This window comes from Hyla sarda, chromosome 6 (genome assembly GCF_029499605.1).
Source record: "Hyla sarda isolate aHylSar1 chromosome 6, aHylSar1.hap1, whole genome shotgun sequence".
Lineage (NCBI taxonomy): Eukaryota > Metazoa > Chordata > Amphibia > Anura > Hylidae > Hyla > Hyla sarda.
In genome coordinates this window covers 102,830,370-102,846,404 of record NC_079194.1, presented here as the reverse complement: position 1 = coordinate 102,846,404, position 16,035 = coordinate 102,830,370, and the positions used below count along the sequence as shown (strand labels likewise).

Genomic DNA, 16,035 nt, shown 5'->3' with positions numbered 1-16,035 from the left:
TATATATATATATATATATATATATAAATAAAAATATTTATAAGTATTTTGTGAATATTTCAACTATAGGCTGCTTTCACACTATAAAGTTGTTCCGTTAAAAGATCCGTTATAAATGTCCGTTAAAAAAGCCTTAATAACGGATGTTAAACGGCAGTTACACAATCCCATTGAAGTTTATGGGATTTTTTGATTATCCGTTATGACCCGTGACGGAAGAAAAAACGGCACATGCACTCATTTTTCTTCCGTCACAAGAAATGGGTAAATTAACGGACGTTATTTATAACATTGAAGTCTATGGCAAACAGATGAGCCTTTATGTCATCCTTTGCACCTGGTTTATAATATCCGTTATTACTTCTGAGCATGCTCAGAAGAGGTGACATCAGCAGACTCCTGCAGTGCTGAGGGACTACTACTGCTCCCATCAAGGAACAGACTTGTTTCCATGATGGGAGTAGTAATTCCCTGGCTGCGGGAGTCTGCAGACAGATGGGAAGGCTACATTAGTGTTGGTACTACTACCCCCATCATGGAACAGTCTCTTCCATGATGGTGGTTGTACTACAGGGGCTGAGGGATTGATCGCACAGGATTTCACTTCTGAGACCTGATGTGATCAGAAGTTATTAAGCAGGGGAGCGGGCGGCATGGTCCGCAACCCTGCGATGTATGGTATGTTTTAACTTTCATTTTTACATCCCCCGCGGGGAGCCCTGAATGGCCGGTATTGAGGAGCCATTCAGGGCTCTCCACAGGGTTTTTAAAAAACATTGTGAGTGGCAGCGGGGGCCATATGTATATTAAAAGCGCTGTGGGGGGCAAGATATATAGCGCTGCAGGGGGGCAAGATATATAGCGCTGCAGGGGGCAGACATATAGCCTATATATCTAGCCCCCCAGCGCATTTATAATATGCCCCCCGCAGCGCATTAATAAACATATGACCCCCGCCAGCGGATTTATACATATATACCCCCGCCATGGCATTTATATATACCCCCCGAAGCGCATTAATAAACATATGACCCCCGCCAGCGCATTTATATATACCCTCCGCAGCGCATTTATCATAATATGCCACTGCAGCGCTATGAATGAAAAGTATTTCTATCAGCAGCACATAGTGCCAGCAGCCGGCCGGCCGATGATGCTGATAGAAATTCTTTTCATGTGCTGTGGAGGGCAGATAATGCTATATGTCTGCACCCCCCAGCACATCTATATACATATGCCACCGCAGCGCTATGAATTAAAAGTATATCTATTAGCAGTGCATAGTGCACAATGTTCATTTTAAAACCCAGCTGAGAGCCTTAAATGGCTCCTCAGTACTGGCCAGTCAGGGCTCCCCGCGGGGGATTTAAAAATGAAAGTTAAAACACACCATACATCACAGGGTTGCGGAGCTTGCCGCCCGCTCCCCTGTTTAATAACTTCTGATCAGGTCTCAGACGTGAGACCCAGCGCGATCAATCCCTCAGCCCCTGTACTACAACCCCCATCATGGTACAGACTCTGTTCCATGATGGGGTAGTAGTAGAAACACTAATGTAGCCTCCCCAGCTGTCTGCAGGCTCCCGCAGCCAGGGAATTACTACTCCCATCATGGAAAGAAGTCTGTTCCATGATGGGAGTAGTAGTAGTCCCGGCTGTGGGAGTCTGTAGACAGAGGTGTTACATGAGGGATGTTATAACAGGACTTAACGGATGAATATTTATTCAACCGTTAGCACCCGTTATTTCATCCGTTATTATACATCCATTTTACACAGAAAACGGACGTCTAATAACGGATGAATGCTCATAGTGTGAAAGGAGCCTTATGCACAATGAGGTTGTCACTTACCTTTAAAAACTCCCACAGTGGAAACTGAACTAGAGAAAAGGGAATCTAAAAAAGAAACACAAAAAGGTTGCACTATTAAGAAGGAACTTTAATAATAACATATAGAAATAAAAGTGGAAATAAATTACTAACATTAATACTGGTTATAAAAAAAGGTGCAAGCTGCTCATAAAAAATGTTGGATGTCAGTGGATGGTTGCTGGATTTTTTCCCTGCCCTTCATATTGCTCTACTCTAGTACTGACCAGCCAATCTGAGGCATATTAATAGAAGACCAACTAGATTGATCAAAGCTTTCAACTTTCAACACAGCTTTTTTTTTGGCAAATCCTTATTAAAGGGGTACTCCAGTGGAAGACAATTTTTTTTTTTCAAATCAACTGGTTCCAAAAGGTTATACAGATTTGGAAATTACTTCTTTTAAAAAATCTTAATCCTTCCAGAATTTATTAGCTGGTGTATGCTATGCTCCAGAGGAAGTTGTGAAGTTCTTTTCTGTCTGACCACAGTGCCCTCTGCTGACACCTCTGTCCATGTTAGGAACTGTCCAGAGTAGAAGCAAATCCCCATAGAAAACTTCTCCTGCTCTGGACAGTTCCTGACATGAACAGAAGTGTCAGCAGAGAGCAGTGTGTTCAGACTGAAAAGAACAACTCAACTTTCTGTGGAGCTTGCAGCACCTGATAAGTACTGGAAGGATTAAAAGGACATCTGTGGATAGGGGCTAAGTTGTTTTCGCTGCATATTTCCTTTAAGATTTTTAATGGAAGCAATTTACAAATCTGTTCAACTTTCTGGCACAAGTTGATTTGAAATAAAATAGTTTTCCACTGGAGTACCCCATTAAGGCGTAACTCTGATAATGGTCCAATGGCAAGATATCTGTCTAAATCGCTTTGTAGCCCGAGACTTGCTGAACATTGAAGTAATCAGGATATGAGTTTGCCCAAAGTCCTAAAGAATAGCACCAATAAACACACACACACAAAAAAAAAAACCACAATAAAATCACAAAAAAAAAAGAAAGAAAAAAAAAAGACATTAAAACTATAAACCATACATGAACATCCTTAACATATAATGCCAACTAATAAACTTATAAGCGTGCATTTACACCACGTTTCTGTCCTATGGGGACTGGATCCAGCTGGGATTCGGCCCGCATATGATTCATTTGAATTAGGGATTGACCGATATCGTTTTTCAGGGCCGATACCGATACTCTATGGAGGTTAGGGCCGATAGCCAATAACTTATACCGATATTCTGGTATAAGTTAACGGCTATTTATCCCCCCCCCCGGCGACACCGCTGCAGATCATTGATTTAAAGCGGGCACTTTAAATCAATGAACTGCAGCGGCTTTTGTGGTGCCAGAGACCGCTGCCACCACCCGCTTCTCTCCCCCTGCCTGTCCTGGGGTCCTGAGTCCTATCACCCCTCCCCCCCCCCCCCCCCCCCGCCAGAGACCGCCGCCGCTTCCCCATTGCCTCCCCCATCCCCGGTTTTATAATTACCTGTTCCCGGGGCCCACGCTTCTTCTGGCTCCTGCGGCGTCCTCCTGAGCTGTCACTCTGCGCACTGACAGTGACGTCGCGTTGAGGACGTCACTCGTCATTGCGCTGCACAGCGTAACACAGGATGCGCAAGAGCCAGAAATAGCGTGGACCCCGGGACCAGGTAATTATAAAGGCAGGGATGGGGGAGGCAATGGGGAAGCGGAGGTCTCTGGCCGGGGCGGTGGGGTGTGCGGTGGTGGGGGCGGGGCATTATTGGAATATCGGCAAGGTAATTGCCGATACCAATAACGTCCAAAATCGTGAATATTGGCCGATAATATCGGCCAAACCGATAATCGGTCGATCCCTAATTTGAATAAGCTGACCAGAGTCAGATAGTGACTCCGGTCGGCTCATTTTTGCCCCATGTTCGGTTTTGTGACAAGACTGAAAACTGTAGTATGGTACGGCTTTCAGTCCGGTCATTTTTGCCCCATATTCGGTTTTGTAGCTGGAATCACTATCTGACTCCGGTCAGCTCATTCAAATGAATAAGATGCGGGCCGGGTCCGGCTGGGATAGGGAAGCGCCAGTTTTCACATCTCCCAGCCGGATTTGGTCCCGTGGTGTGAATGCACGCTTACATGGTTTTCCAGTTGGAAAAATGGTCTTGGTAGTATGACAGCTGGTAATGCCATCAAAAGTAAAAAGGTGCAGCCAGCAATAAAGTTTCAAAGATAGTCTGTGCCATACCAACTCCAACTGTTCACTGGCAAGACTGGAACATTTCTCTTACCCTACAAGGGCGAGTAAGATGTCACTGGCAACAAGGTAAACAAAGCAATCTACGATACATCCAATATATTAGGTTTATTGGCTAGAATTGAAGGCCCATTAAGATGTTTTATGTTACTATTAGTTTTATTTATTGCATACATGGTAATTTTAACCCCTTCCCAACCCATGACATACATGTACGTCATGGGTCGGGTGGGCGGACATGACAGGGGCACACGGGTCGGCTCTGCGTCATGACCGGGAGTTGTCCACTGCTATCAGCAGCTGACATCTGCCAGTAATAACAGACATCGGAAATCGTTCCTATGTCCGTCACTTGACTGGTTAAATACCATGATGTATACAGATCACGGCATTTAAACATTAATGGCCGCTATTCCCGTGTGTCAAGTGGTCCCATAGCTATGGGTTGCTAGGGAAGCCCGAGGCCTTACCGTGTCCAAGGTGTCTTCCCTGGCTCTGTTATTGCTTAGGGCTCCCTTTGGAAGCCCTTAGCAATCGAGTACAGATTTCATAGATCAATGTAATGCAATAGCATTACATTGATCTCTGTAAGCCATCTGATGATGGCTTATGATAGGCCCCTAGGGGGGCGGGCGATAAATGTGCATAAAAAGTAAAAAAAACATTTTTTTTAATATTTAAAAAAATCCCTCCCCTAATAAAAATTCTAATCAACCCCCTTTACTAATTTTTTAAACAAAACACTGTACAAACAAAAAAATATATACACCTATTTGGTATCGCTGCGTGTGTAATTGTCCATACTTTAAAATTATTATGTTTCTGATTCTGCATAGTGAAAGGCGTGAACTCCAAAAAATGCCAAAATTGCAGATTTTTGGTTACATCCCCAAACATTTTTTATAAAAAGTGATCAAAAAACCAAAACTACACAAAAGTGGTACTGTTAAAAACTACAGCTCATGGCGCAAAAACTAAACAAACCCTAACACAGCTCCGTAGTGGAAAAATAAAAAAGTTCCAGGGGTGAGAACATGGTAATGAACAAAGTTTTTATTTTTTTATTTTTTCAAGGTTTAAAATAGTTTTTTAACCATAAAACTAAACATTTTTTTTTCGATTTTGACCTACATAGATTTTGTTTCTGCCTTTGTTATACATTGTATGATATGTATCAGTGGAACGTACAACTCGCCATGCAGAAAATGAGCCCTAATACAACTTTGTTAGTTGAAAAATAAAAAAGTTATGGGTTCTGGAAGGTAAGGAGGGAAAAAAACGTTGGTCAGAATAAAAATTTGCCGGATCATGAAAGGGTTAATAAGGATTTGCAAGAAAAGGGTCAAAGGTGTGATCACGCTAGTTGCTCTTCCAAAAATTGCTTGGGGCAAGCACTCTAAAGACGACCTGTGGTCAACCCTCAAAAAATCAGATTGTCACATTATCACATAGTTTAGGGTTTCTTGACACACCCTTCTGTTCCTGAGATATGAGGGTTTATAGTTTGTCTAATAATCAGGGAATCAGTCAGATGGGCTTGAACTTAATTTTAATAATGGTAGTAAATATCAGGTGATGGGCGGGATTATACAGCCAGGGGGTGTGCATAAAACATCCACACCTCCTCACTGGATAATTCCACAATTTTTTTAAATCAAGTTCACGCCCATCTGACTGATTCCCTGAATTGTCAGAGGCTAACTATATATCCATATATCTCAGGAACAGAAGGGCGTATCATGACACTGCAAAAGGTATGTGATCAAGGCACCCTGAGCTATTTAAAGGGGTACTCCGCTGCTCAGCATTTGGAACAAACTGTTGTGAACGCTGAAGCCGGCAGCTTGTGATGTCATAGCCCCACCCCCTCAAGAAGTCCCGCCTCGCCCCCTCAATGCAAGTCTATGGGAGGGGGCGTGACAGCCGTCACGCCCCCTCCCATAGACTTGCATTGAGGGGCAGGGCTATGACGTCTTGAGCTCCTGATGCTGGCTCCAGCGTTCGGAACAGTTTGTTCCAAATGCCGAGGAGCGGAGTACCCTTTTAATGGCAGTCAAAATAATATATATCTACACTTACAATCTAAGGCATTCCTTGAAGCTCCTGGGCCCATACGCAAAATCTGCATCAGGGCCTACAACTATTACAAGCTTATATGCCCCTTCTGATGCCAGGGCCAGGAGTGACGACAAGCTATGCACCCTTATAGCTGCACCCTTGTTTATACCGGCTTATCTGTGTGGTTGGGCAATTGAACGCTGGATAACACCCAAACAGGTTCATGTTTTTAAACAGGGAGAACAAATTTCGGCCTGTCCAAGGAAGGTCCAGAATGGTTAGAACTGCTGCATGTATACATCTAATTTGTATTCAATTGCACTAAAATCTTTACAAATACTTTCTAGAGATTTTCACCTAGTGGCATATACATAAATATAAAGAAGATTTTTATAGACGGTCTCAGGTGGTAGACTAACATCATAGCCTTGGGTGGTCTTTAAAACAAATTAAATGAAAAGCATGAAACTTACTTGACTTCCTAAATGATCACAGGGTACTGTGTGGAAAACAGCTTTGTAAGGCCATGGGACCATTAATATTCCACGTCCCGTTAGATCACTGCGCCATGATACAAGACAACATCAGGTCTCCTACTGCGATCTATCTTGTCTCAACTCTCATGGTGCTGGTGGGTGTCTATTTCCATTCACTTAGTCTGAGCATGGATAACGTTCCGCGTTAACTGTTTTACACGTACAATCTAATGCAACCAGAGTCAGCTTGTCTGCTGGCTCCAGCCTCGATTTTCTGGTCGACCCCCTGCCAATGTATTTTGCAGATGCACGGTGGTTTCAGTGTGCTTAGCACCCAGATATTCCCCTGCTCGATGGGCAGATAAAATACTGTACAGCACAAGTATACGTGAAGCTGAATAAGCATTGAAGGGACTGGTCCTACTCTGCTATGGTAAAGAAAAAAATTTAAGAAAATACAGTGATCCCTCAACTTACAATGGCCTCAACATACAATAGTTTCAACATACAATGGTCTTTTCTGGACCATCGTAACTTGAAACCAGACTCAACATACAATGTACAGACAGTCCAGATCTGTGATACATATCACAACTGGAGGAACTGACCAATCAGAATGGGCATTTTACTGGTAAATCACCTGTATTACTGAAGTGCATGCACTGACTGGTGTCTGATAGCGCCCCCTACAGTACAGGGAGGAACTACAAGTTCTGAACTACTCCTTACCTGTGCCAGGGTTAGCTGCTCTTTTGGACACCAAGTAAGGGCGGCTCCATTTGGGACACTGTGTACTGTACAGGACCCTGAAGAAGCTCCTGTCCTCTACATAGACCATTGTTTCCCAACCAGGGTGCCTCCAGTTGTTGCAAAACTACAACTTCCAGCATGCCCGGACAGCCAACGGCTGTCCGGGCATGCTGGGAGTTGTAGTTTTGCAACAGCTGGAGGCACCCTGGTTGGGAAACACTGACATAGATAGTGATTTACAGCTCCCAGCAGATCTTTCTTTCTTTTATATGTAAGGATTTGCTTTATCTATATTAGTTATCTACTTATTTTTCTTTAATCCTCACTTTTTCCTTTTTTTGGATGACATTTTGGGGCTTCAGAACCAATTACCAGGTTTCCATAGAGTTATGGTCTCTACATACAATGGTTTCAACATACAATGGCCGTCCCAGAACCAATTAATATTGTAACTTGAGGGACCACTGTATTCAAAGTCTTGTCAACCACAAATGGGGAGATTTATAAAACCAGCTGCAAAGCAAATGAAATGGAACAGTCTTTAAAGGAACCAGAGGCTAAATATACCCACTAACCTGCCTTATAAAATACCAACTGGAGGCTTGGAATTGACATAGTATATGAGCCCACGCTCTCTATGTGCCCTAAAGAGTCATCTGAACGTTTGCTTCTTTTGCCATGTCCAAATGGTAGCTTTTGGTTAACCAAAAATCTCCATAAAATTACAGCGTCACCACATAAAACCTTAAAGCGTACCCGTCAGATCAAAAAAAATATATATATTTTTTAATATATCACTCAGTACCTAATCTTGACCATGTACATCTAATTTTTATGTCTAGCACCTTTATTTATTTTTATTACACTTTTAATTTAGCTCACTAGTCTGAATTCCTCTCAAAGGGAGGAGGCGTGGCCTCACTGTACAGGTCTCCGCCCCCTCCCTCAGTATGCTGTCTGCTCACATCTCCCCTAGCATTAGCAAAACTACAACTCCCAGCTTGTCCTCACTGACAGTAGCGGGACACAAGCTGATAGTGGAAGGATTTTTCCTCCAGCGCTGAGCCCTGCACTCACATCTGTCAATCAAGGAAGTGTGTCCATGACATAGGTGATGATGCATGGACACAGCAGGGGGGGGGGGCAGTTGTTTGACTAGCTTTTACAGTATGAAATACTGAAGATTTTCTAATAAAAGCAATTGCAAAACCAATTGGTTCTGCATGCTTTACAATATATCAAAAGTTTTTGTATCTGACAGTGCCCATGTAAAAATTTTCAGTATGGTTGGGAGGTCATCAGCGACCTTATTTTTGGAACACTGATGACATCACGAGCACAGTGCTCTCTGCTGAGATCTCTGTCCATTTTAGCAACCGTGCATAGCAGATGTATGCTAAGGGCAGCATGGTGGCTTAGTGGTTAGCACTGCTGCCTTGCATACGAGATCACATATGCAACAAAAAGCAACATGCAAAGTATAGGGAAAAAAAAAAAAGATATGGAATTAACTGTGCGAGAACCAAGATCTGAAGTACAGGGAGTGGTGGGATCAGATGTACAAGGGGATTTAAAGAGGCACTCCGCCCCTAGACATCTTATTCCCTATTCAAAGGATAGGGGATAAGAGGTCTCATCGCTGAGGACCCCCGCGATCTCCCTGCTGCACCTGGCATTTGTTTAGAGCGTCGGGTGCAGCATCGGAGGCTCGTGACATCACAGCCACGCCCCCTCAATGCAGGTATATGACTTGCATTGAAGGGGCTTGGCCATGACATAACGAGGGGGGTGTGACCGTATCGTCATGAGCCTCCGCCCTGCATCGCCAGCCATGTGGCACGGAGCGAAGTTCGCTCCGTGCACCGGATGTCTGTGGTGCCGCAGCCGAGATCGTGGGGGTCCCCAGCGGCGGGACCCCTGCCATCAGACATCTTATTCCCTATCCTTTGGATAGGGGATAAGATGTCTAAGGGCAGAGTACCCCTTTAAGATCTAATGTATAAGATGATAGGTCATCAGATGTTCTAGATGATGTGAGCTGCATAGGACAAGAAGAGGTGAGATCTCACATAAAATGCAGTGACTACATCCGAAAACCATCTCCATATATACAGTAGCATAACAACAAATCCAGTACATTACATTTCTTTGAAAATACAATACTTAAGTACAGTAATAAATCTAGATGGGAACTAAAGTGTGCAACCTGATCTCAATAAGTGCACAAACATCTTAGTGAGGATACATTTCAGTAATGTCACCAGGGATACGATTTCAGCCATGCTTCTAAAAACCAGCTGACAAGTGGCTGTAAAACAATTGGAATCGCGAATACTCAATTCTGGATGGTTTGGGGGAAACAGCATTGTAGATAAGGGTCAAGAAAGAGAGGCTTTGTCTGTGTCCATGACATCATGAGGAGCGGAATGTTCTGAATATAGCCTTCATTTCCTGCCTGTGGTTCCACACCTGGCACCTACTATATAATAATTGGCTGATAGATGACATTTCCAGTAAGCCATCTTGTATTACAGCATCTGGACTATACATAAAGCAACTATCCTCCGAAATCTAAAAACCAAAACGTATTCCTCGTCACAGTGCCCCAGTCTAATAATGCACTGTGCTTACCACCTACATGCAAGTGGAGGCAGCTGTGATGGGCAATTCTGGCATGGTCTGATCCTGCAGTGGTACTGTATACCATAACCTCTAAATCTAAATATCCATCAGAGGCCCCTGTAGTCTTAGGTTGAGCTCAAGGTGGCAGAATACAGGCACATATTATGTCTGAAAGTCCAGGCCTCATGACCCAAACTAACAGCGTTCCAGATTACCAGACCCACCGTTGGGGTAAGCCTTATGGTAGGCCTGGGCGGTATACCAGTTCATACCGAATACTGAAATTTTTGGGCTGCACGATATGAATTTTTCCCATACCGCAATACCGGTTTGGCCCCTCCCCCCTTGGGAATGAATTATCAGCCCAGCACTGCGCTGTCCCCACATCGGGGAACTAATCATACGTGACCCGCCAGCGCTGTTCTGCTCCCCGCCTCCCCCCCCCAAATCATGTGACCCGCCAGCGCTGTTCTGCTCCCCCCCCCCCCCCCCAATTAATTATCAGCCCAGCGGGGTACCACTCACATGTCACCCGCAAGCACTGCCCTCCTCCTCATTGTTGGGGGCCGACACTGGAGCTGGAACTCACTGTACGCCACTGGTCTCCAACCTGCGGACCTCCAGATGTTGCAAAACTGCAGAAAGAAGCCTTAAAGGGGTACTCCGGTGGAAAACTTTTTTTTTCTTAACCCCTTAAGGACCGAGGGTTTTTCCGTTTTTGCATTTTCGTTTTTTCCTCCTTGCCTTTAAAAAATCATAACTCTTTCAATGTTGCACCTAAAAATCCATATGATTGCTTATTTTTTGCGCCACCAATTCTACTTTGTAATGACGTCCAAAAATCTACAGCGAAACTGAAAAAAAAAGAATTGTGAGACAAAATTGAAAAATACCCCGCTGTTTTGTAAATTTTGGGGGCTTCCGTTTCTACGTAGTACATTTTTCGGTAAAAATGACACCTTATCTTTATTCTGTAGGTCCATACGATTAAAATGATACCCTACTTATATAGGTTTGATTTTGTCGTACTTCTGGAAAAAATCATAACTACATGCAGGAAAATTAATACGTTTAAAATTGTCATCTTCTGACCCTTATAACTTTTTTATTTTTGCGCATATGGGGCAGTATGAGGGCTCATTTTTTGCGCCGTGATCTGAAGTTTTTAGCGGTACCATTTTTGCATTGATCGGACTTATTGATCGCTTTTTATTCATTTTTTCATGATATAAAAAGTGACCAAAAATGCACTATTTTGGACTTTGGAATTTTTTTGCGTGCACGCCATTGACCGTGCGGTTTAATTAACGATATATTTTTATAATTCGGACATTTCCGCACGCGGCGATATCATATATCACACATGTTTATTTTTATTTACACTGTTTTTTTTATGGGAAAAGGGGGGTGATTCAAACTTTTAATAGGGGAGGGGTTAAACGATCTTTATTCACTTTTTTTTACACTTTTTTTTGCAGTGTTATAGCTCCCATAGGGACCTATAACACTGCACACACTGATCTTTTACATTGATCAGTGGTTTCTCATAGGAAACCAGTGATCGACGATTCTGCCGCTTGACTGCTCATGTCTGGATCTCAGGCACTGAGCAGTCATTCGGCGATCGGACAGCGAGGAGGCAGGTAGGGACCCTCCTGCTGTCCTGTAAGCTGTTCGGGATGCCGCGATTTCGCCGCGGCTATCCCGAACAGCCCACTGAGCTAACCGACATACTTTCACTTTCGACGCGGCGTTCAACTTTGAACGCCACGTCTAAAGGGTTAATAGCGCGCGGCACCGCGATCAATGCTGCACGCTATTAGCCACGGGGCCGACCCACTATGACGTGGGGCCACGCTGTGGCCCCGCATTATAGATCGGGAGCGGACACATGACGTTCCAGTATGTCATGTGTCCTTAAGGAGTTAAATCAACTGGTTACAGAAAGTTAAAAAGATTTGTAAATTACTTCTATTAAAAAATCTTAATCCTTCCAGTACTTATTAGCTGCTGAATACTACAGAGGAAATTATTTTCTTTTTGGAGCACAGTCCTCTCTGCTGACATCTCTGTCCATTTTAGGAACTGTCCAGAGCAGCATATGTTTGCTATGGGGATTTTTCTCCTACTCTGGACAGTTCTTAAAATGGACAGAGGTGTCAGCAGAGAGCACTGTGCTCGTGATTCAGCAGAGAGCTCTGTGTTCCAAAAAGAAAATAATTTCCTCTGTAGTATTCAGCAGCTAATAAGTACTGGAAGGATTAAGACTTTTTAACAGAAGTAATATACACATCTGTTTAACTTTCTGGCACCAGTTGATTTAAAAAACAAAAAGTTTTCCACCGGAGCACGCCTTTAAAGGTTTGTTTGGCTGGTTCTGTGGAGTAGTCTTGTATGGGAGAAATCTTAATGGAGGTCTAGGCCAGATAGAGAAGAAAAGAAAAGTAAACAAATCCGGTTAGAAAAGACTTCACCTGTAAATTGGGGGACTGGGGAGGTAGAGAGAGGAACAGGGGGCCTGTTATAGAGGAAAGTAAAGCATATGAATTATACTATAATCACTACAAAATGTTGTTATGGGTGTGCAAAGTTACCACAAAGGGTACAAAGAGTTATTTTGTAGGGGGTACAAAGAGTTACTACAAAATGTAACCACAGACAACAAGGATGGTCCATCCGTTTCAATGAATGCAGTAATGAAGTAGCGCTACCAAGATTTCTTGACAGTCTTTCGTAATCCTTGCTGTGACAGGGCTTAATCACAGATGACAACCCTTCATATATAACAATGATTAAAGGGGTACTCCGCTGCCCAATTTTTCAGAACATTTTGTTCCGAACGTATGTAGAAGGGGTCGTGACGTCACGACCACGCCCCCTCAATGGAAGTCTATGGGAGGGGGCGTGGCCACTTCCACGCCCATAGACTTGCATTGAGGGGGCGTGGTGTGACATCACAACCCCCACCGCTGCTGCACTGAGATTGCGAGGGACTCCCATGATTAGACATCTTGTTCCCTATCCTTTGGATCGGGGAGAAGATGTCTAGGGCTGGAGTACCCCTTTAAGTATTTTTACTTGCTTCATCCTGTATTGGAGCCAAGCTATGGTCCATGTATAACGTCATAGCCACACTGGCCACTAGAAATAATATGGGAGTAATGCTGGGGACTAGGAATCAGATGGGAAGCCATACAGATGACCAGGAATGAGGTGGGAAGCCATACTGACAAATAGGAAACAGATGACAAACCAAGATGGGGAGCCATACTGGGGACTAGGAACAAGAGTGGAACTATGCCGAGGACCAGGACCAAGAGGGAAGCAATGCTGGGGACCACAAATGAGAAGGGAGCCATGCTGGGTACCAGGAATAACAAGGGAGTCATGCTAGAGACCGGGTGGGAGAAGGGAGCCATGTTGGGGACTAGTCATTTGACAGATGATACATGAGATGATTTTGTGCTTTTTCATTATTATTTGTGTGTCTATTAGACACTTCAACCTGCATTCTGTACACTTTTACTCCATGGAGAGGACTGCCCCGAAAAGAAAAAAAATAATAAAAAAAAAAAAACATTTGAAAAGTTTAGTAGGTTGCCTAAAGGAGCTTTCACTGTATAAAGATATATAGCATAGTGGATGGAGAAAAATATGTATTTTACCTGTACACAATGGTACAAATTTATAAATTATTACATAATTGTTTTTTTTATTCGTCATGGCATTTCTTGCCCCATAACTTAAAGGGGTAGTACCGTGGAAAACCTTTTTTTTTTTAAATCATCTGGTGCCAAAAAGTTAAACAGATTTGTAAATCACTTCTATTAAAAAATCTAAATCCTTCCAGTACTTTTTAGGGGCTGTATACTAAAGAGAAATCCAAAAAAGAAATGCATTTCCTGTGATGTCCTGACCCCAGTGCTCTCTGCTGACCTCTGCTGTCCATTTTAGGAACTGGAGAAAATCCCCATAGCAAACATATGCTTTTCTGGACAGTTCCAAAAATGGACAGCAGAGGTCAGCAGAGAGCACTGGGGTCAGGACATCACAGGAAATGCATTTCTTTTTTGGATTTCTCTTTAGTATACAGCCCCTAAAAAGTACTGGAAGGATTAAGATTTTTTAATAGAAGTGATTTACAAATCTGTTTAACTTTCTGGCACCAGATGATTTAAAAAAAAAAAATAAAAAAAAAATAAAGGTTTCCACGGCAGTACCCCTTTAAGTTATCATACAGAAAACACTTGCAGTACAACCCCCCGCCCCCACACACTCACTAAGCATAACACTATTACTGTATTACTCCTTTTGTACAACTTTTTGTACAGAAAATGTATTTTCTGTTTGTTTTCCAGCGCTTCTTATTCCAAGTGCTGAAAGGTATTTGCTCATTCCTGTCATAGGCAATGATTAATACATGAAGCAGCTTTGGTGAGGCTGAGGAGGAAGAATAAAGCTGACAGATGCCCCGGCATGACAGAATGGTTATCTGTTCAGACAGGAACTGAGAGTGAGAAGAAATCAATGTCACCGCCATAGGCCGAGCTGACACGCTGAAATCTCACAGGAAGTTGGTCATGGCACAGAGTGATAAATGCTTCATGATGCCATCGCACAATCCTGCAGCAGAGGTCAAACCTAGCAACGCCATCAATTCGAAGCAATGGCCCAGCATTCTGCCCTCACTGCAAGAGATTCAATTCTGACATTTTTTCCCAGGGTTTGGAAAACATTTCTTCACTTTAAAGTAAAAAAATAAATAAATAATAATAATTAAAAAAAAATAAAATTTTTTTAATTACAGTGGTCCCTCAAGTTACAATATTAATTGGTTCCGGTACGACCATTGTATGTTGAAACCATTGTATGTTGAGACCAGAACACTATGGAAACCTGGTAATTGGTTCTGAAGCCACCAAAATGTCATCGAAAAATAGGAAAAAGTGAGGATTAAAGAAAAATAAGTAGATAACGAATATAGATAAAGCAAATCCTTATATATAAAAGTAAGAAAGATCTGCTGGGAGCTGTAATCACTGTCTGTGTCAGTGTTTCCCAAGCAGGGAGCCTCCAGCTGTTGCAAAACTACAACTCCCAGCATGCCCGGACAGCCAAAGGCTGTCCGGGCATGCTGGGAGTTGTAGTTTTGCAACAGCTGGGGGCACCCTGCTTGGGAAACACTGGTCTATGTAGAGGACAGGAGCTTATGTACAGTACATGCAATGTCCTAAAAAAAAGTAACATGGTGTCCAAAGGAGCAGGTAACCCTGGTACAGGTAAAGTGTACAGAACATGTAATACCTCCCTGGACAGTAGGGGGCGCTACCAGACACCAGTCAGTGAATAAACTTCAGTAATACAGGGTTTTACCAGTGAATGCACATTGTGATTGGTCGGTTCTTCCATCATTGACACGTTTCACAGATCTAGACTGTCTGTAGCATTGTATGTTGAGTCTGGTTTAAACTTACAATGGTCTTACAATGGTTGAAACTATTGTATGTTGAGGCCATTGTAGGTTGAGGGATCACTGTATATGTGTATATATATATATATATATATATATATATATATATATATATATATAAATATATATATATATATATATATATATATATATATATATATATACACACACACATATATATATGTGGATGGGAGGTTGAGGGATCACTGTATATGTGTATGTATATATATATATATAGATGGGAGGGGCGAGAGAGGAGAGAGAGACAGAGAAAGAAAGAAATGAACCATATGGGCCTCATTTACTATTGCAAACCAGATGTTTCGGGTTGTGCGCCAGATTCTGTCTGCACCAGATTTTGCGCCAGAATTGAAAATACCCCGACTAACTCTCCATTTTGCTAAGAAAACCCGAAAAGGGGCGTGTCTGTCAGGGAAAGGGGGCGTGTTCACCAAAAAGGGGCGTGTTCCCAACATTTTCACAAAAATAAAATTGTAGGGAATTAAATAAATTGTAGGGAATTAAACCCCACAAAGAAACCGACAC

At 42.8% G+C, this 16,035-nt stretch overlaps 1 protein-coding gene across 2 annotated transcripts in view; it reads right to left on the bottom strand.

The window, feature by feature from the left end:
* SLC25A26 (solute carrier family 25 member 26) overlaps positions 1-16,035 on the bottom strand; it is a 183,419-nt gene that overhangs the window by 27,511 nt on the left and 139,873 nt on the right. For both annotated transcript variants that reach the window (XM_056524560.1, XM_056524561.1), the window contains exon 6: positions 1,853-1,897. In XM_056524560.1, the coding sequence (XP_056380535.1) occupies positions 1,853-1,897 (45 nt within the window). The remainder of the gene's footprint in view (positions 1-1,852; positions 1,898-16,035) is intronic.